The sequence below is a fragment of the Manis pentadactyla genome, chromosome 9 (genome assembly GCF_030020395.1).
Source record: "Manis pentadactyla isolate mManPen7 chromosome 9, mManPen7.hap1, whole genome shotgun sequence".
Classification (NCBI taxonomy): Eukaryota; Metazoa; Chordata; class Mammalia; order Pholidota; family Manidae; genus Manis; species Manis pentadactyla.
In genome coordinates, this window is record NC_080027.1 from 15316332 (window position 1) to 15338189 (window position 21858).

Genomic DNA, 21858 nt, shown 5'->3' on the forward strand with positions numbered 1-21858 from the left:
CCAAAATTCCTGGCCCAGAGTGTACTTGAGGGAAGGGGAGAAAAAGTTCCTTTGTGAGCAGAGGCAGCAGGGGGCTGAGGGCAGGATGACCGCCAGGGCATGGGGCAGAGGAGAGGCTCCCTGTGCCCAGGCCCGGCTCCCGCTGTGAGGCCCATCCTCCGCCCCAGCGCCGCACCAAGCATGAGCACGCAGGAGCACGGGCTGGCCGCTGATCAAGAAGTGAGAATAAAATTATTTCTTTTATTTCCAAAAAATGTAGGGGTGGGGAAGCAACAGATAAAAATTAAGATCAGTTCCCTATGGATCCATTTTGCCTTTGGGGAGAGACAGCAGCTTGTGGGGCCTGTGTTCTCAGTGAGAGGGCCTCAGGGGGCTCATGTCTCCATGGCAACCCCGTGGTCACACTAGACGCTGGTCCCTCCTGGCTGGCCAGAGCTGGGGGACAAGAATCTTGTCCCCAAAGGCCTCCACTCTGAGTTTGTCCCAGCCTCTCCTCCCTAAAGCTAACTACTGGTTAGTGGGTTAGGTTTCCAAATGCAGCAGCTCTGGGTCCCTCTTGGTTCACTTTCTCAGCCCCTCTACCTCCAGCCCCAAACCCCCACTTGGCCCCATCCAGCCCCCCCAGCCCCCCACCTCCTCTGGGACTGCTCCCTCTCTGCCCCCACTGCCCTCCAGACAGCAGCAGCTCCAGCAGCCCCAGCAGGCAGGGCCACCGTGACCCGCTGCAGCGCCTGGTGGGGGCTGCAGGTAAGTGGCAGATTGTCACAAGGCCCAGCCCCACTGCCACCACCCCGCAACGGAATGTATCCTGTAGCAAAAGGTTAAAAAACCAGTAAAAGACAAGAGAGAGCGGAAGACAGCAAGAGCACGTCCACGCTGGCAGCCCCTACATGGGAGGGGCTGTGGAAGACCTCCCACCAGAGCCCTCTTGCAGCCGGTGGGTCCCAAGTCCACTGGGGCCAAGTGGCCAGGGACTGGCTGGCATGCCTGACAGGTAACGGAGCACTTTGGAGAAGGGTCCAATCGCTCCAGAATCTCAGGCCTCCCAGCTTGGACAAACATCTGAACGGGGCGGGGGGTGGGCAGGGCTGAGCCTGCAGGCTGGCCACTGTGGCCTCTGCTGAACCCACCTCCGGGCCTGCCCCCTGGGTCCAAGGTCACAGCTCTGGAGTAGGGACTGCTCAAGCCCTGGGCCAGACGGCTCCAGCAGGCAAGGCGGCCATTCCCTGGGCCCAGAGGTCTGAGCTGGCTGCCCTGCAGATGGAGGGAGCCTGGAATCAGGGCTCGGGCCCTGGACATTTAAAGAGAAAGCAGCGCCTACATGGAGGCCCCAAGTACCGATCCCCTGGGGTGCAAAGGAGACCTGGTGCACAGAACACAGCTCCCTAAAAAGGGCAGCACTGCAGGGTCAGGGAGCCATCTTGGCCGACGAGGACTCAGCCCCACGGACCTCAAGGGCGTCTGAGGAGAAAGGGGGTAGTGTGAGGCCTGGAGGCCAGGCTGCCAGGGGGTCACAGGCCGCATCTGGGGACCTCTGCCTAGATGGTTAAGGGCAGAGGGTGGAGGCAGGGACAGCTCCCTCTGCTCCTGGGGAGGAGGCTGGAGGGTGGTGGGAGAGCCAGTTGACAGAGGCAGGGCCCAGGAAGGAGGGGGCGGGCGAAGAGAAGGAAAAAAAGAGAGAGAATGGGAGAAAGACCAAAAATGGGGTCTGTGAGCAGGCACTGACCCAGCCTCACAGACCCCTCTCAGGACAAAGCCCACCCCTCCCTTTGGCCATCACCCCCTTGCTCCCCCGGCCCCGTAGGCACCAGGAGGGCTGCAGCTTCATTTATGGAGGTAGGCGTCCAGCCACAGCTCCCCAGACTTCTTCAGGGACCTGGGAAGAGAGCAGTGGGGATAGTCAGGGGCCAGGAAGTGGGCAGGCTGGGGGGCCTGCAGGGCCACTGCCCCAGGAAAGACCAAGGGAAGATCCTCGCCCAGCCCAGAGAGGAGTCAGGCAATGCCTAGTAAGGAGGGGCCTGTGGCCACTGCAGCAGCCACCGCCTCCACCCGCCCCCAGTCCCAGCTGTACGCCTCCCCGTCCCCTCCCGGGCCCAGCACCTGATGATGTCCTGCAGGGCCCTAAGCAGCGGCTTCTCCTGGTACTCGATGCCATGCTTGGTGCACAGAGACTTCACCAGTGGGGCGATCTTGTGGAAGTTGTGCCGGGGCATGGTGGGGAAGAGGCTGGGGGCATGGGGCAGACAGTGAGGACTCACAGGGGCGCCGGGCCCAGGGAGACCCCAAGCACCCACTGTGGGGCAGGTACGTGGGGGCACACCTGGGTGCTGGATGTTTGTGGACAGGGCTGAATTTGTGCTCTGGGGGGCTGGAGGGATACTGGATGGCTAGGGACAGAATGTCTGTTTTTCTGAAAAGTAAATGATGGGGAAGAAGAGAGGAGAGAGGAAAGAGGCAGAGGGGGTGTAGAGGGTAAGGGGCAGGGGTGAGGCGAGGATGAGGTGGCAGACCCTCGGCCTCCTCCACGGCAGGGCAGCTATCTGACCCAGCTGGGCCTCATCACCCTATCAGGGAAGTGGGATTGACCACACTGCCCCGGGCAGCTCACAGGATCAGGGGAGAAGCCAGTGCAATTCTCTGACTACAGACAAGCCACACTCGAGGGGCGGCTGTCATTGTGGCTGTGTGGCACAGGCACAGGGAGCCCCCCTCCCCAGCCTCATGGGCTGGCTGTGGAGCCATGCTCTAGGGCTAGAGAATGGGGGACCCTCAGCAGAGAAGAGGAGGGGATCACCCCACTTGCTGCCCCTGCCGAGACGGGACCGGGGCCTCTCCCTCTCCCATGCGGCCATGCGGCCGCCCGCCTGCACTCACTGGTGCTCAATCTGGAAGTTGAGGTGTCCGCTGAACCAGTCATTGAAGAAGGACTGCTCCACATTGCAGGTGGCTGCCAGCTGCAGAGGGGAGAGGGTGAGCAGCGGGCGCGGAAGGCAAGACAAAAGGCCTGGTCTCCTTCCCATGAGGCTCGGCCCCACTTGGTCTCAGGGGCACCTCCAAGTCACACTGTCCTGCCTGGCATCCTCAGCCTTCCAGTCCCCCCCAGAGACCCCTGACTAGCCCACTGCCGACCAATGGAAGGCCACAGGCAGCCCTACGAAAGCCCAACATGGTCCACTGGGCGGCCAAGTTCTGGCGACCAAGGACATGGACCTGTGGGCACCGAGGGGCCCTGGTGACCAGCTCTGGCTGCCCTCACCTGGCTGCTGAACCAGTCACGGTACGACTCGCGGTCAATCTCCATGACGATGTGATTCATCTGTGTGACCCACACAAACCAGTGGCTCTCCAGGAACCTGGAAGGGAGCACAGCTCGGTGCTGGGGCTGCGGGGCCTGCTCTCCAGGGGGCCCAACCACGGAGGGGACAGATGCTCCCTGCCAGCCCCAGCGGCCCAGGGCAGGAAGTGGGGACCTCACATCGAAGCCCCCATCAACACCAGCGTTCAGGGCCCAGGGATTAACTGGCAAAGCTCAGGCACCTGATGAAGTTGAGGAAAAGGAGGGCTCCCAGGACGCCGTAGAAAGGGATGTACGTAATGAAGAAGCGGGCATAGTAGCTGACGGCCCAGGCCAAGTCCTGCAGAGAGAAACAAGATTAGACGTAGGACTGCGGAGTGTTTTAGCAGCAGGAAGGGGGCTGCGTGCTCCACTCTTGGGGACGGGGACCAGGAGACATCAGCCGAGCGGCAGCCACAGGAGGACCTGGCCGGAGGTCAGCGGGCTTTCACGGTCCCGGGCAATCTGAAGGTGCACGTACAATCTGCACACGCCCCTGACACCTGGCTCACAGGCAGCCCCACTCATCGGCTGGGATGGCCTTCCTCGACTCTCACTCCAGGGCAAAGGCCAGTGCCACTGTCCGTCCCCAACCTAAGGGCCCTTCCAGCAACCACTGGCACTGCTGGCCCTCTTCCTCGGGCTCCTCTCTGATCCCTCCTGCCCTCCGGTGGGGCAGGAGCAGAGGCCTGAGCTTGCACGTCTGTCCTCACTTCCTGGGCAGGTGTTTCCCTTGGCTGCCCGGCAGCTCCGTCCTCCACACAGCTTTGCAGGCAGGTGCCCTGTGGAGCGGGGCCTCCTCTGCCACTGAGTCAGCGCGCCTGCACCGGACCACAGCAGTAGCCTCCCGTCTGTCTCCTAATTTCCCTCTTGCGCCTGCGGCAATCAGAACAGCTGCTTCTAAGCACCAGGCAGACCCCATCTCTCCTCTGCTAAGCCCTCCCATCCCTCCCAAAGTAGCCCAGAGCTTCATGGATGGGGAACCACCCCCTCCTCAGTCACCCTGACCCAGCTTGTTCCCACCCCAGGGCCTTTGCATTGTTTCCTCTCCCATCACTTCTTCTGCCCAGAGCCTTGGCAGGGTAGTGATCACAGCACACAGGCTGGGGGTCAGGCTGCCTGCATTAATGCCTCCCCACCATGGGCTCTGCAGCTGCAGGTGATTTACTCAGCTGTGCCTCTGTTCCCCGTCTGCAGAACAGGGAGAACCTCCCATTGCCCTGCTACAGGGTGAAATGTGCATCAATCAGTGTAGCCTGCAAGTATGAGCCCTAACTGGCCAGGCCCTGCCTTCACACTGCCGTGTCTGCCTGGAGGTTTCTCCTCTTCTCTGCTTGCCAAACTCATCCTTCAATCAGCTGTTCAAGTGTAGCACAGAGAAGGCACATAGTGCATCTGTGGCATTGTGCTGCACTGATGGACAGTGACTGCACTGGGGTAGGGTGGGGACTTGATAGTATGGGTAAATGTAGTAACCACATTTTCATGTGAAACCTTCATAAGCGTGTATATCAATAATACCTTAATAAAAAAAAATCCAGCTGTTCAGTCAAGTCACAAGCATTCAGTGAATGCCTTCTGTGTATCAGGGGTTGAGTTAGGCGGGGGGTAAAAGGAAGTCCTGTGTTTGGAAGGACAGGTTTATAAGGAGATTTCTTAATATCACATGGAAGGTGTCAGAGGTGATGGGAGTGTGGGGTGGGGTCTTGACAAGATCCTGGAATTTAGGAGGCTGCTATTAGGAGTTGGTGCCTGAGCTGGGCTGGGCTGGTGTACCAGAGGCCAGTCAAGCACAGGAAGTAGGAAGCATCTTTGGAGAATGACGACCGTACAAAGAAAAACCCAGACAGGAGAGGCTGCTGTGTGTGTGTGCTGCACGAGGCCGGCCAGCAGGGACTACTTTACATACAAGTGACATGATCCAAATAATCCAGCCCAATGATCCATATACTCCAGCCCAAGGGCTGGAGACCGTGGCCACGTCACACGTGCCTGGGGAGCCTGACCTCGCTACCTTGCAGGCAATGGAGAACTACTGAGAGCTTTCCCCAATGGAAGAACATGGTCACATTTGGATCTTAAAATAGACCCCTGCCAACTGGAGGTGGAGAGATTAGGTTATGTCAGGAGCTCAGCCACGGAATGATGTGGAGACCCAATCCCAGACCCACAGCACCAATAGGGGAAGCAGATGCAGAACACTTTAGGTGGCAAATGCAGTTGCATTTGGGGACTGCTTGGTTGTGGGGGGTCTAGGCTGGTCCCTGGCATTGGTGCCAGGAAAGGCTGAGTAGGAAAGGAGGAGGGGAGCAGCTGGGGAAGGGCTGGCAGCAGGCCCAGGGCAAGACCCTGCAATCCAGTGAGGTGGTGTGGATAAAATGAAGGTTCCTGTGGCCAGGATTCTCACCTGGCCCTGGTTGGCTAGCTCACTACACAAGTGTGGGCAATGCATCGTTATTGATTCTATATAGAGAGCCCTGCCCAGTGCTCTGGGCAACACGGTGGCACAGCTGCAGGAGAGCAGAGCAGAGGACACAGGCCCAGAGGACAGCTGGGTGGGCACAGAGGCCCAGAGGCAGAGACCAGCTTGCTGCCTGCAGACTCGCTCTGAGCAGATGGGATTCTAGTGATTGACATGCCACCGTGGGAATAAAGTTGGGTATAACCCTTTCACCCCAAGAACGTTCTACTATCATTTCTTTGGTCTCACTGAATCCACAGTGAACTTGCCTGGGGCTGAAACCCCCAGGTGGTCTTCAAGAGCATGGGGGAAGCAAATACAGTTCACCCTTGAAGAACACAGGTTTGAACCACAAGGGTCCACTTATATGTAGGGTTTTTTTTGTTTCAATAAATGTATTGGGATAATTTTTGAGACTGTGACAGTTTGAAAAAACATCTTTTCTCAACCTGACTTTAGGGTAAGAATACAATATATAACATACAGCATACAAATATGTATTAGTTGGCTCTTTCTGTTACCAGTAAGGCTTCCGGTCAACAGTAGGCTAATAGTAATTAGGGTTTGGGGAGTCAAAGTTATCCTTGGATTTTTGGCTGTGTGGGGGGTTGGCACCCCTAACCCTTACGTTGTTCAAGGGTCAGCTGTACTGCAAGTTCCACTCCTACTTCTCATCACATTCACTTTAATTTCTTTTCTGTGTGTGTGTAGTACAGCAGTGAATGCATACATATTAATGGGGGTGTTTGCTCATTTACTTTTGTGCAGAGTGACCACAGGACCACGGGACCACTGGTTTCAGGGGTAGGGGGCGAGGGAGATGCAGGGAAACAGCCAGAGAGGCAGAGGTAGGAGATGTAGAATCAGGGAAAATTTCAGGAGGGAGCAGCCAGTGGTGTCAGAAGCAGTGCACCTCCAGGAAAGGTGAGGCTGAGAGGCAACCCTGGATGTGGTCACGGCCGTCCTGCCAGAGCAGCAAAATCTCCCTCCTCGGAGCTCTTCAGAGTGTGCCAGCCTCTCTCCTCCAGGCCTCAGTTCTCATCCCCCACATGCCTGGCATCTGGGGCCGGATATTCTTCACTGTGGGAGGCTGTCCTATGTGTGGTAGGACGTTAAGCAGGATCCCTGTTTAGATGCCCAATAGATGCCAGTAGAACTCTGTCCCCTACCCCAAGTTATGACAATAAAACATGTCACCAGATACCACCATATGGTCCAACAGAATTGCCCTCCCTGAGGACCACTGCCCCAGGTGCCATGCATTTGGCACCCAAACTCACTGTTACATGAATCAGAAAACTATGGGGCACGGCATGCCTCCAGCCCACACAGCTATGGGCCCAAGGGGCTCCCCGGGTCCTATCGGCCTGGAATCCCTGGTGCCAAGCTTGGCTGCAGTCAACTACTGTTTTAGGAGCCCAAGGCTGGAGGCCTGGCCTCCCACCCACTAAACCCTACTCCTGGGCAGGGGCCAGAGCACGGCCGCTGGGGCTCCCCACAGCCAGCAGGCCTTGAAGGGCCTGAGAGGCCCTATCAAATTGCCCTGGCTCTGCTAGCTGACCCGGTTCAGGTACATAGTCTTATTTCCTCTCCTGCTGTCCCTATTTAATGCTTTGTTCCCTGGGGAACAAGCATGGTCAAAAAAAAATTAAATATTCATGTCGGAGTCACGTGCTAAAAACTGATTAAAATACCCCAGGAGCATCAGGTAACCCAGCAGAGCAGGGCTCATGATCTTTTTCAGCCGTGACTCCCTCCACTTGCTACCACATGAATCCTGGAAACAGCAGCCTCCACAGGGGCAGGACAGTGGGGCTCAAATTCCCACCACTGAGCTGATCCAGAAACTGCCTTCCAGCCTGTGCCTGCTGCGTCAGTAAAACAGGTTAAGTGACGCAGTGCAGGTAGCAGTGCTTAACTGTCCCTGTCAGTATGGGCAGAAAGCTCACTTTGGGGGAAACGGCACATCCTAGAAGTGAGTGGCATAGGCTCTCCGTGCACAGGGCTTCTAGAATCACACCTCCTCCTTGGCCACCCCCACCTGCCCAGCTCTCTTAGCAAAACCAACAGTCACAGTGCCTTTGTCCACAATTTCAAAGAGAGAATGTAAGACAAGGTACTTTGAAGCTCTTAAAATGCTATACAAATATTGTTATTTGAGAATGATTGGTGGCTGGGGTGTGGGTGGAGAGTCCAGGACATTGGGAGGCCCAGGTTCTAGCGACCGACCCACCCCTTGGAGTCACCGTGGGCAAGTCCCAAACTCTCAGTCTCAGTATCTTCATTTGTAAAACTGGGTTTAAAGAAAAAAAAGGCCAGTGATACCTGAGTGACTGTCCCCTTGGTCCCCAGGTCAGGGGCCCTGTCCCTGTCTCAGTGAACCCTGCTCTACAAAGCAGGCTCTGCCTACAGTAACTGCCCCACCTGCCATTCCCTTGCAGGAACCATCTCCTCTGAGTTGGGATCACGCCTAGACATCCAGAACAGGCCGAGGACTGCTGTGGGCACCACGCTGTAGGGCCCCGCCTGGGGCCCTGCTCACTGGAGGCAGGATTCGAGGTTCAGCCAAGCCTGGTGTTACCAGCTGGACTGCGCCCCCTCAAATGCATATGGTGAAGTCCAAACTCCCAGGACCTTGCATGACCTTATTTGCAAATAGGTCCATGAGATGTAATTAGTTAAGATGAGGTCATAAGGTGGGCCCTAATTCCCTGCAACTGGCATCCTTATAAAAAGGGGGAAATTTGGACACATATATAGACATGTGGAGGGAAGAGGATGTAAAGAGATAGGGAGAAGATGGCCAAGATCCACAGGCCAAGGAGGGAGGCCCGGACCAGACCCTCCCCCACAGCCCTCAGAAGCACTGACCCCGCGGACGCCTCCATCTTGCGGACTTCTAGCCTTCAGAATGGTGAGACACATTTCTGTTGTTTAACAGAACTCTGTTAACACTCAGCCTCTGGTACTTTGTTCTGCAGCCTTAGCAAAGTAATACACTTGTCGTCTCAGCCAATGCCTGGCTGCTCTCTGCTCACCAACCCGAGTGTGGTATGACATGGCTCATGGGGTCTCAGGGGCCACGCAGGGCCACGGGAGGGCCATAGCTACAGAGGGACTGCAGATGGATGGGCCGCAAGTGGCTCTCATCACATTGCCTTCAGGAACTTTCTGAGGGGCTCTCCACAGCCACTGGCCCCCAGGGGACGCCCCGTGTGCGGGAATCTTTAGGACTGGGGTGCTGTGGCCTCCCTATAACTGGGAAGTTGCCTTCCTGAGAGGGACAAGGCAACCACCCCTTCGGGAGATGCCGGGAGCCCCACAGAGGTACACGGGGGCACAGTGCAGGGGCCCTGGGGGCCGCTCGCCCCAGACCCCCCTCCCCACGTTCCCGCGCCAGCCACGCCGCGTGACTCACCACCCAGTCCTTGCGGACGATCATGGTCATGATGATCTGGTATTGGAAGTACATGGGGATGAGCAGCGGTGGCCCAACTGTGGGAGAGGCAGTGGCACTTAGAGGCGTCCTGTCCCACCAGGTCCAGGCAAGATCGGGAACAGCGGCGGGCAGAACGCCGAGTGCGGTGCCAGCCCTGCGGCTCGTGGGTGGAGGTGGCTGGAGGCCCTGGTGCCTGAGACAGCACCCCTCGCACCCCACCAAGGGGTCAGGGAGTGTGGGGCTCTGGGCAAGTGTTTGGGACTCTAGGCCTGTGTCTCATCAGTACCGTGGGCTGTGAGTGGTCTGCCTGGAAGGCTGCTGCAGCCCCTCTCATCTGACAGGTTTGGGGTCACTGCGTGGGTGTGAAAGGGTGTCAGGGGAGAGGAGGGACAGATGGCCCCCGGGAGAACGCGAGTCCAGGGAGCCCCAGCACTCACTCAGGAAGAAGTACTCGTGTTGGTGGTTGTAAGGCAGGTATTTCAGCTTCTTCTTGCCGTACTGAGAAGAGAGCAAAGACCATGAGCCCCAGCAGCCCCCAGGCCCCAGACTCCTGGGCCCACCCGTTCCTCCTGCTCAGGGGCCTCTGACCCTCTCCTGTGAATCTGCACTCTGCGAGTCTCTGGCCCTCTGGGCTCCCAGCCACTCCCACAAACAGTGGCTGGCATTTCCTCAACCCCAGCCAAGTGTGCCGCCTGGGCCCTTGTGGGCAGCCTCCGCCCACGCACTCCTCCGCAAGCCCAGGAGCAGCACTTCTGAAGCTGAGGTCCGGTTAAGTCACTGCCCAAGGCCACGCGAGGTGGGCCCAGCTGGAAGCTGAACCCAGGAACGGGGACTCAGAGCCCAAATGACAGGCACTACGTAAATGCTCATTGAGTGAAAGCACCACTGAACAGTCCCCACAGGGCATGGGTGCCCAGAGGGAGCTCCCTGGCCAGTCTCCACCGCTCTGTGAGTGAGAGAGCCCCAAGGGCACCCTGGACAGCTGCCTGGAGCCTCAGCGGCCCGGAGAACGCAGGCAGGGCCCAGGGAATTGTTAACAGTCACCAGGCTGGGAGCATCTACCTCCCCGGAGCCTCCTGCAATTTCCAAAAGCTAATCGCTCCTCCCAGGTGGATGCTTCTCACTTGAGGATGTCGGCAGGCCACATAAGGCCATCGCGTGGACTCCTCCGGCCACACCTGTTCACCTGGTCCCGCCCAGAGCACCCTGATGCCCAGACACTTCAAGTGAGGAGGGCTGGGCTGGGACCTGGGCATCCTCCTTGTACAGAGCTGTGCAGGCCACCCTGAGCATGAGCCGGTGGGGAGCCATGGCCCCACAGGGTCCCTGGAGCCCTTTCATTCCAGGGCCCAGCCCCGTGGGGACCAGTCCAGCCTGCTCTTTGGGGACTGAGAACAAAAGAGGCTGCTGAGAGAGAGGCACCTATTCTTGTGTGTGATGCTGGGGGGCTAGAGGGAGCCCAGGCTTGAACTCTGCCCTCCCCAGTGCTAAGACCCTGCACAGGTCACTTAGCACCCCTGAGCCCTGTTTGGCTTCACTGGTTGTTAAGAGGAGCCGATGAGAATATGGGCCTAAGTGCCAAGGGCTGACCCCTGGGACACTGCCTCTCATCCACCCCTAGACCTGAAGGCCAGAGTCACCTTCCTCTGATGGTGTCTATTCTTACTGCTGTTGGGCGATCCAAGCAAGTGACAGATGGAGAAACCTGGCTGTCATCTAGGCCAGTGCCCCTGTTCTCCAGGTGAGAGGGACGTGACTGTCAAAAATCGCAGGGAGGGCCCATGGACTCCTGAAAGAAGGGCTCTAGGTGGAAACAAAGCCTAGCCTGTCCTCTGGATGCACATCTTGATGCCCATGGCCATGGTCATGGCACACCTGGCCTAAGCACTGTCAGAATCGACCCCTTGTTTCCTGTGGCCTCCTGTATCTTGGCAAGGGTCTCACTCCTCCCCGCAAAGTGTGCCCATTTGTGCAAAGGCTGTCATGAAGGCCAGGGCTGAGGCTGGCCCTGGAGAAGTTCCAGACAGGGTGGCCTAGAGGCAGCCTCAGAGGAGGGGGCCCAGCTTGGGGTGTGCTGCAGTCCAGACTCCAAGGAGCATGTGGCCTTGGGTAGCCCCCTCACCTCCCAGAAGCCAGGAAACAAGCCCACAAGCCCAGTCTTGGTCTGCAGGCTTCTTGGCCCTGGATGGGGGCCCTCCTCACATCTCTGCCTCCCAGGTCATCCCAGTGCACAGTCCCCGGCCCAGAGGATACTCAGAAGGACTGACAGGTGGCTGAACTTCTGGGGGCACAGGGGACTTCATTTGAAGCTGCCTTTGTGCAGCAAGCACTATTTTTATGGTGCCCTTTGTGGGGGACAGATTACAGGCCTTCACCCTCCCTGCCAAGCCCCAGCCCCAGGCCCAGCAGGCCTGTCAGCCCCTGAGGGTCCCAGGGTTAGGGATGCAGGGCTCAGGGACAATGCAAACAATGCATCTGAGCAAACTGCTTCACCCCCACCCCCATGAGCTTTGAGTTCCTTATTGGTCAAGTGGATTAATGACACTTCACAGGTTTGCTGAGGGGCAGGCAGAGGAAGCGGATATAAATGCACTTGGGGATTGTGAATGGAAGGTCAGTCCCAGTTACTGGTGTGACTGTGGCAACGCACCAAGACACCACTGCATGCCTGTTCCCCGTCTTGGTGACCTCGGCTGGGGCAACTGCAAGGCCATTTGTCAGTCTCGCTGACCCAGAGAATAATTTTCCTCTGAAAACCAGAAAGAACAACTGAGCTCAGGTGATGCCAAGCCCGGTGTGTGGCTGAGCTCCTGGTTCTCGTGTTCTTTGCCAACGCCTAGCTGAATGAGTGATGGGCCCAGGGAAGGGACAGGGAGAGGTATTTTAGAATGTACCATGCTAGGAGGAGGCACCCCTGGCTTCTTAATTCATCAGAAAGCTGGAGTTAGCTAGCAAAATATCTCCCTAGTGTTCACCACGTGGTGGCCCTGGGCAGGGCCCCACAGACCCGGAAGCCCTGCAGGAGCCAGACAGCCTAGGCTTGGAAGACAGTGCTGCCTTTTCTACCTGTGACTTTGGGCACATTATTTCACCCATCTCAGCCTTGGTTGTTCCACCTATAGAATGGGTTTGATGATAACTTCTGCCTCATGGTTAAGCAAGAGTTAAGTGATGTCCTGCATACAGTGCTCAGCCCAGAGCCAGGTCTGTGGATTCACTCAGTAAGAGCCTTCCTTCCTCCCTATGGAGGCGCCACAGGGCCTGGAGGACCCCCATACCTCATCTCCTCCAGGAGAGCCCTCATCACACATGGAGAAAGCTCGGGCAGGAGGCGTCATAGGCAAGATGCCAGGAAGACAGGGTGCTTTCACTTGGGTGAGGGCATAAGTGGCTTGTTGAGTCCAAACCCCAAGGAGGAGATGGCAGCACGCGCAGGGCTCGCTTTGACATGCCCCAAGCTGAGGCTGAGAGGGTGTACAGGCGGAGGGAGGGGGGTGCAGCCAGTCCTGGTGGCCGACTTCTTGGAGGTCCCTGACAGTTTGCCCTGGCTGGGCTGACTCTCTGTGCTCAGCATGCCCCCAGACCACACAGCCAGGCCTGGGTCACCGGTTCAGGGTATGCTGGGGGCTGTGCCAGGGGCTCTTGGGACAAAATGCCTGAGGACTGACAAGGACCTTCCTTGTCCTTTCAGGTGGGAGGGGGAGGAGCCCAGGCCCTGCCTCTGGGAACCTGCAAACACACACACACAAACGTACACACGCACACACAGAAATGAGCAACATGGCCCCACCAAACACACACAAAATAGCAAGACCACAGGCCCTGGCTCCAGGTAGGACTGGTCTTTTGGCCTGTTCAAGAAGCAGGAAGCCCCGAGGGTTATCTGCAGACAGATAGGGAGAGATCCCAGGGGCAGGGAAAAGCAGGACCTCAGGCCAGGAGGCAGAAGCCCTCACAGCGTCTTGGCTCAGGGGCAATGGCCTCCCTGATCCCCTCTATGATATGCCAGAAAGAGGGTGGGGGATAAGCAAAACTGCCCCTGATATCACCACTATTTAATTCTGTCTGGGAGTCCAGGAGTGTCCGAAAACCCACACCAGAAATAAGAGCGTGGGGCTATTAGGAAGAATCTTCATTTTCATTATTTTCAAGGATATGACTGTCTACCCAGGACACTAACTCAAAAGAATTAACTGAAAAACACCTAGTGTCACAGAGATGGATGTGGACACTAGTTGGACATAAGGTAACTTGCCAAAAGTCAACAGCTCTCCTGAGTACCGGAGAAATCCCAGCCTGAGACAAAACTACCAACTATCTAGGATTAAACTGGAAAGGAAACATCCGCGAGGCATTCCAAGAAAAGTAAAAATCCTTCCCAAGAGATATGAGACGTGAGTAAATGGAGAAAGATACCTTACTCCTGGGAGGAAAAACTGAGTATAAAGATGTAAATTCTTTCCAGGAGGGGAGGTCAGCCCACTAATAAGCTCACGGTGACTGGGTAAGCAGGTCCCTGAAACCTTCTATCCCAGCCCCTGCCCAAAAGCCAGCATTCAAGAGGTATTAGGGAGAGGACATGCTGGAAGAGGTTGCACTGGCTGCCACACAGAGAGGAAAGACGCCTCTTGCCAGCATAGCTGGGGAGACTAGACTTTGTTATTAGGGGCACACAGACACCTGTCAGGACAGCCAACGGCTTACACACCGAAGCTCCCGGAGGAAGGGAAGGCCTTTGTTTTCACTTATTGGAAGGCCCCAAGAGAATCAGTTCTACTATTTGCACATTTCTAGCCAAAGCTAGCACACTGTTTCCTAGAAGAAAAACGTAAGTATTTACTTTGGGAGAGAATAAAACCCCTGCCCTGCTGGAGAGACTCCGTGCTTCCAAACTACTGAATTTTAGCTTATTTCCTCTGAATTGATGATGTCACAGAAAACCTGTTTCTGTCCAGGGATCCTCTCTGGTCGAAAAGAAACTGAGAGACGAGGTAAAAACCAGAACTGGGGGACAGGCTCACTCCTCTCCTTGTTCCAAGCCTTGGGTGCCATCCCTGTTCAGAATCTATTGCCCCTCGAATGTGCTCATTTGGCAGATGCTATTGAGCCTGTTCTGCAGGGCCTTATGATGCTTAAGACCTGCATTAAAGCAACAAGGATCTTCTAACCTTCGGTTTACATAATCACGGTATTTCCAAAAAACAAAGCATTATATAGGTTTTTAAAAAAAACTGAACCCTAACATTAAGGCCGTCACATAGAGATTCTACTCTTTATAAAAAAATGTGTTCAATGAAGACATTCTTCAAATGCATCAGGGCACTTTTATGAAAAGGAACTTAAGAATTAGCAACACCAAATTCTCCTGTCTTATGAAACAACGGGGGTTATGATAGGGCATAGAAATATGACAGAGCACTGGAGAGCCCCAGGTGGAGGCTGATGGCCTTGGACTTTAAGAAGGAGGTCCACGTTTGATAGGCAGTAAGTTGCAGAATAGAATATCTAAGTTTTAATTTGCTTTTAAGAAAGATATGTGCATATTTATACACACAGAAAATATCTGGAAGGATTCATAGCATAGTGCCAACAGTGGTCACCCTCAGGGCATGACATTTAGGGCAAAGCAGGGGGATAATGGATATAATAAGAGATTCATTTTAGATTTTACACATTTCTATACTATTTAAGTGCTTGGAACAGGTATGGTCTATATTTATAATTTAAAAAATGAGCTCAGATAAAAATAAGGTGGTGTGGTAGAGTGAAGGAAATGGCCCAGCTGTCAGGTCTGGGGCCTCAGCCTAGACTGACCCCTAAACTATGTGACTGTGTGGACACATCCTCTGCTCCCACTAGGCCTCGCTTTGTCATCTGTGGTGAAGCAGGTTTGACCAGCTCATGTTGAGATCCCTCCCGGCATCAAGGACTATGACTCTCCAAATAAGGCTTGCTTGAGCTGGTCTTTGGGGACCAAGCTTGAGCCCTGGAGTTGTGCCTTCCTGCTGAACAGGAACCAGATTTCCCTCTCCCCCAGGAAGAAACAGGCCAGCAAGTGCTGGCCCATGGGAGGTAGGGAGGCAGCTGACACTAATAAGGAGCTGTGTCCATCCTTTACACGTGAGGCCATTCCATAGAAACGCCAGCTTGAATTCAGGGTGTCTGGAAAAGGTTTCTGTCCAAGAATCAGACACAGGTGTCTCTGGCTGATGACCGACCCTATAGGATTCCTTCCTGCTCCCTGTTCAGGCCAAACACTTCCCACGTCAGCACTGTCCCCTTTATCATACCTCAATGGGCTGCCACTTGCCCAAGACAAACACGTGCAACATGTTCACATCTGGATCCTTGTGGAAGATGTTGGGCTTGGCGTGATGCTGGAAGTGACGATGGTTCCACCAGTTGGCAGAGGCACCCTATGGGGAAAAATGGGGTGAGCACTGCAGCCGTCTGGGGGACCCATTGGGACCAGTTTCTACACCTCCAACACCCAGGACTGACGTCTCCATTACACTCAGGGCCCTGGGCCCCTGAATGGAGGTCACTCCATCCCTCCAGGCCTGTTTCCCCAGTCATGAGGTGGTGATGGCAGGTGAGGGTGTTAGTGATCCACAACATGGTGAGCACCTCAGCAGGTGTGGGGTGGCCTCTGCACCCTGCCAGCACCGGGTGAACCCCCATGCCCCTCATCCCTTGCACATCTCCTGTGTGCCTAGCTTGTGCAAGGACAATTCTGTTTCAGGAACCGTAAGAAGTGCGCCCAACCATTTGACCCAGCATCCGAGCACCTGAGGGAAATGAACACCTGGCCACACAAAAAATGTGCAGCATTACTCAAAATAACCAAAAGTGGAAATGACCCAAATGTCCATCAGCTGATGACTGGATAAGTAAAATGTGGTGGAGCCAAACAATAGGACGCCATCTGGGTCTGGCCACGCCACAAAAAGGTGTGAAGGGCTGACACATGCTACTGCATGGATGCCTTGACAACATCATGGTGGGTGAAAGAGATCAGTCACAAAGGACCACATATTGTATGAAATGTCCAGAATAGGCAAATCTCTAGACAGATTAGTGATCGCCTAGGGTGAGGGTTGAGGATGGGTTGGAGGGACGAGGGGGTTCAGAAGTGATCACTGAGAAGCATGAGGTTTCTTTTTGGGGTGACGATGTACGCTAGAATTGTGATGATGCCTGCCTAAATCTGTGAATGTACGAGTCACTGGTTTGTACATCTGAAATGGGCAAATTGTATAGTATGTGAATTATATCTCAATAAAGCTTTTTAAAAACAAACAAAGAAGACCCCAAGTGGTCCCTGCTTTCAGAGGGCCCATAGAGTATTTGGCAAGGGACAGCCCAACAGACAGAGGGCTTAAATAATCGCTAACATAAATAGCTAAGAGCCTCCTGGTCCTCACACATAAACATAAAGCCAGGACTCTAGGAGCCAGGAAGTATTACGTGAGTATTTATTTCAAGGTCACAAATCTCTGTCTCATCAGCTCAAGCTCCTGACACATTCCGAGGGCATGCCCCTTCACAAGGTTGCCCAGTGACGCACGGCAGAAACAAGATGTTTCTGAGGCTTCAGCATCAGGACTGTCCCGGTGAACTACTGCTGGATAAACCAGTGCTCTGGCCCAGGACTGTTCGCTGAGACTAACACTTCACCTGGAAGATGCTTTTGGCAGACATGTTCTCTGGACACTAAGAGCCATGGGTGGGAATAGTGAGGAGCAGCTGTGGTCTTTGCTGGGACCTCTGGCCTGTCAGCAGGTGGCCCTCAAAACCCATCAGGGAAAAGGTGATGTCAGTGAGTGAGAGCTTAAAGGGCCAAGGACTTTTGCATTTGATCTTTCCCAGGAGTTTGGCTTCTTTCGGTTAAAAAGGTGGATGTGTCCTCTGACTCCTCGATCCTCGATGGAGGGGCAAGGCATGTTACGGTAAGCGTGATGTTCAGATTACACCGTCCAAGAGATGTTTGTTGAGTGAAAAAGTGAAGGAAAGGAAGACAGGCTGTGAATACCACCAGGATGAAGTCAGCAAGGTGGGGCCAACCTGCCCTCCCTGGACGTATGTAAGGACAAAACATTTTTTGATCCTGCTATTCCTCTGCTGTAATTCTCTTTCATTCTAGGCAAAGCCCTACCTACTCTGCACAAACCGCTCCTTCCCAGGCACAGGGAACTTCCCCGGAATGCTGGCCCACCCCATGTTCTCAGAATGTGGGGCAAAGCTGCCTGTCCCGGGGATGAAGTGGTGAGCAAGGGGTGAGCCCTTGTCTAGCGGGGGCGAGTCGGGCATCACACGGGTGGATGCTCAGGATGCGCCAGAGTGAGGGGTGCTTTTCGGATAGAGGGAAGAGCCTAGTGAGGGTTTTAGGGGTGGGGTGGGGAGTGTGGGCTGTTCCAGAAGCCAAAGGAAGGTCCCTTGTTTGGGATGGAGACCCAGGACTGTGGCCAGCAGCCCTGGGCTGAACCAGACTGTAGCCTGAGAGAAAAGCAAAAGTGTGCACCCCGAGCTTTAACAGACACAGACTTGTCGACAACATTCTCAAAATCCCTTTTTGGCTCATCTTGTTTTCAATTGTGAGAATTGCCAAGTTTGACCATTTTTCTCAGCCAAGCAACAGTCTTAAGTAATTTCTCATTAACTTAAACTGAAATAAAATAATCATTATCAATATAAAGAATATTTTTAATGTTGAGACTTTTAATATACCAACTCTCCAATGTTTAAAAATTTTCAAGTACTTTAATGTTCTGGGAAAAAAAAAAATCAACCATCAGAAAAAGGACACATGCAAACACATATACAGGGGCACAAAGTTTTTCTTTTGCCTCAGGTGCCAATATGGCTCAGCACAGTCCTGATCTTTATTTAAAACGTTGATATTTTGTTCATTGTGGATTTTTCTGCATTAATTTTGCTTTTCAAAATATATTGCATTAAAATGTGATTTATCTTGATTACCGTCTTCTCGAGTCCCCTTAAGTCCCCTAGGCAAGTGGCTCAGCTGCCCCTCCCCAGTCCTGGCCGGGGTAGCCGAGAGGAAGTTGTAAAGAGGCTGGCAAGTTTCCAGGTTTCTATCTTCCGACGCAGAGTCTAGATGGCACCAGGCCTCGCAATCTGCATTTTATCCTAAGTGCAGGGGCTGAGCAATTAACAGTAAAGTTTTAAGCAGAGGTGAGACCGCTGAGAACTGTCTTTGCATGAGACAAAGATGGGCTGTGACACCCTTGAAGAAATGCCCACTGGAAGTGGTATGGGCTAAAGGGAGAGGGGAAGACAGGGTGGGCAGAGCTCACACCCAGAACCCCACAGCCGTGCAGGCTGACAGTAAGAAGCAGGTCCAGCCCCTCAAAGCTCCCAGCATCCTACTCACTGCCCTCATGAGCCTGAGCTAGAATATCCAAGCTGGCAGGGCCCTCGGGACCCACCCTACAGCCAGCCCCCTTTCTTCCCCGAAAAGGGACCAGAGGAACAAATGGAATCCCAAGACTTTGCAGTTGTGTAAAATTGCCAGAGCAATTTCAGACCTAAGCTGTGGTCTTCCTCACTCTGGTTGTCCCCAGAGGTGCTGCGCAGACCAGCCACCGGCCTGGACACAGCAACATGGCCACATTAACTGGGGGCTGGCAAGCCTGAGTGGAACCCATGTCCTGACCTCCTCTAGTCTCTGAGCCCGAGTAGGCCTGGCTTCCCATCGTCCCAGAGTTCTAATTTCAGAAGGCCACCATTCTACATGGAGGCCAGTCCTCTGGCCTCGTCTCCATCTGATGCAAGAGCTCTGCTGCATGGCCTTCAAAGACTGAGGGACATCAGGCAAGAAGGGCCCTCCCAACTCCCGCCCAGAATCTGGAAACAGGACACAGCCCATCTTTGTTAAATGCATGGGGATAGCATGGGTCTGGAGTGAAATGTTACTTTCTAATACTGAGGAGGGTTTCTTCCAACAGAGAAGAGTATAAAATGAAACAAAGCACTCTACTATGTGCACCCTCTCCCTTCATCCCTGAATTTTTGGAAAGAAACCAGGTTCTCAGGCCGCTCCAGGCTCAGGGCCAGGCAAACTGCTTGCTGTGGAAACTGGTTACTAGTTCAATGGTAGTTCACCCCCAGCCAGATCCCGGGCTGGCAAGCCAATGACTTGATGTGGTCTGGGCAGGGGATAAGCTTAACCCAGACATATAGCTCTTCCCGAGCCAGGGTGGGAAGGGCCAGAAGTCTTAAGACAGCCTTTCTTGGGGTGTTGCTGGATGCTGTTGGGAGAGGCTGACATGGAAGATGATGTGTTTTGGAGGGAAAGCTGGCAGACTCATTTCCAAACCCAAGGAGATTATGCCTATCAGATTGGCACAAGGTCACTAGCCAATCCAGCCTGTCTTTTTATAAACTTCTGTGGGTGTGCCTCCTTATTTGAAGGGTGGAGAGAGTAGAACTAACTCTCTTTCTGAATTTTAAACAACTCGTCCTTTGGCTCAGCTGTTCACTGCACTGATGTCCCTTAGTGAAGGACTTGTAAGATGACAGGATCTCCTTATACTTTCAAAAAAAAACCCCATATACTTTCAAAGCATATTTGAGATGGCTTATGATAAAGGACTCAGATAAAACAGAACAGTCTCAATAAAGATAAAAGCATAAATGACCCACAATGAAAGGGGAAAATGTGTAAAATGAAATGTAGACTAAGGATAGTTGCTGTTCCAAATCTTTGCTATGAGTTTCTGGGCACTAGAGTTAAAAAGAAGACTAAATATTAACTCACTCACACTACCCAGTGGTGGAAAGCATACCAATTCATCAAGAGAGACTGCTTCTTTACTGGTCCCAAACTAAAGGCAGTTTATTAGATAGGGTGTAAATACATAATAAACTGAGTCAACACATCACAGGAGCACATGCCGGTTTTTATAACTAACACTCTGATTTTGGAGGTCTAATGTGATACACACACAGGGCTCAGAAGATCAGAGAGGTGGAGGATCTGGAAGCCTGCAGCTCAGTAACACCCTCCCTTCCCCCTCTCTCTGACCCTGGCCCTGCCCAGCAGGAAAGCGTGGCTCCTGGGTGGGCCTGCCCACTATCCTGCAGCCTCAGACACAGACCTGCTGGGACCCAGTCTCAGAAAAGTGAGGTGGCGCTGCACGAGCTGCTAACCAGCGAGATGGATGCCCAGGGCTGCTGATATTTACCTTTAAGTGGCCAATGATGAACTTGTGGACAATGTGGTTCCATGTGGACTTCCTGTACACAGACAGGTGGCCATAATCATGTTGTAGCCACCCAGCTTGGGCCTGGGGAGAGATGGATGGAGAGAGCCGCAGATGCTTACAAGTGTCAGCACACGTGCATTAGGCCTCTGTGGGCCAGGGGAGCCAAGGGTGAAGGCGTCAAGCAACGGGTGAGGGAGTCACGCCTCACCTGAGAGGTAGCAAGGATGAAGGCCGTGATGATCGTTGGAATCCAGCCATTGCCAAAGTAAAAGACGGTGAACCATGCTACGCTCTCCATGACGATGATGTGGGCCAGGAGGAGGAGGAAGAACAGGTGGCTGCTCTTGAACAGGTTCATATCCTCCGCGGTCTTCCTCAGGGCCCGGAAGTCGTCGGTGATCTGGGACTGTTGAGCAAGAACACAGGGAATGGCTTGGCCACCCAGCTACTCTGGAGAGGCCCAACATCTTCTCAACACCCACTGGACTAGAGAAGCTGTGGGAAGAGGGGACCGACCCACAGGGTGTACCCAAGGGAGCCCACCATGTGCACTCCAACAGCTGCCGTTGACCACATACCTACCCGGGCCTGGCACAGCCCTGAGGACTGTGTTTGTGCACGGCCAGTTAAGTGGCAGAGAAAGGATCTGACTCAGGAGCTTGCATTTTGCACACCCACATTCACAGCAGCATTAGTCACAATGGGAAAAAGGTGGAAACAACCCTAATATCCATTGAAGGCTGAATGGCTTAACAAAACGTGGGCTATACAGACAATGAAATATTATTCAGCCCTAAAAAGGAAGGAAATTCTGATACGTGCTGTAGGACGGATGCACCTTGAAGACATTTTGCTCAGTGAGTTTAAGCCAGGCACAGAAGGACAGATGTCGTATGAGCCCACTTACACGAAGTCCCTAGGACAGGCAAATTCATAGTAATAAAGGGTCTGCTTTACATGGGCTTTGGGGAGGGAAAATGGGGGGATTCATGTTCCATGGGGACAGAGTCTCAGTCTGGGGGTAATGAAACTACACAACGCCATGCCATGTGTTCTGGGCACTCTACTGGGTCTGGAGGGGGTTGAACTGGGGGAGACACAAAGCAGTGCAGGATGAAGTCCCGGTCCCCCGAGAGCTCAGGGAGGCAGGAGAGGACTGGGTGGGCACTGACAGGGCAGGTGGGGCCGGGGTGCCGAGGCAGAGTTAAGGATGGCTCTGGGGAGATGAGAGCATCGCTGGGAGAATGAGGAAGATGGCAGGCAGGGGCAGGGCAGGGGAAGGAAGAGAGTGGAGGCCAGGGGGCCAACGGCATCCCCTGGGACATACCCAGCATGTCTGAAAGGTCGCACAGAATGGCGCGTGGGTAGAGGTGGCCAGGTTTGGGAGCCTGGGTTCTAG

The 21858-nt window shown here is 54.2% G+C and overlaps 1 protein-coding gene across 7 annotated transcripts in view; it reads right to left on the reverse strand.

The window, feature by feature from the left end:
• Positions 1-214: 214 nt before the first annotated feature.
• Positions 215-21858, reverse strand: part of FADS2 (fatty acid desaturase 2) — a 115921-nt gene continuing 94277 nt past the window's right edge. For all 7 annotated transcript variants that reach the window (XM_036925507.2, XM_036925500.2, XM_036925523.2 and 4 more), the window contains 11 exons: positions 20668-20865; positions 20439-20540; positions 15525-15650; positions 9672-9732; positions 9214-9290; positions 3538-3635; positions 3257-3353; positions 2875-2954; positions 2101-2226; positions 1809-1876; positions 215-1254 (listed from right to left, as the gene is read on the reverse strand). In XM_036925507.2, the coding sequence (XP_036781402.2) occupies positions 1825-1876; positions 2101-2226; positions 2875-2954; positions 3257-3353; positions 3538-3635; positions 9214-9290; positions 9672-9732; positions 15525-15650; positions 20439-20540; positions 20668-20865 (1017 nt within the window). In that variant the 3' untranslated portion in view covers positions 215-1254; positions 1809-1824. The remainder of the gene's footprint in view (positions 1255-1808; positions 1877-2100; positions 2227-2874; positions 2955-3256; positions 3354-3537; positions 3636-9213; positions 9291-9671; positions 9733-15524; positions 15651-20438; positions 20541-20667; positions 20866-21858) is intronic.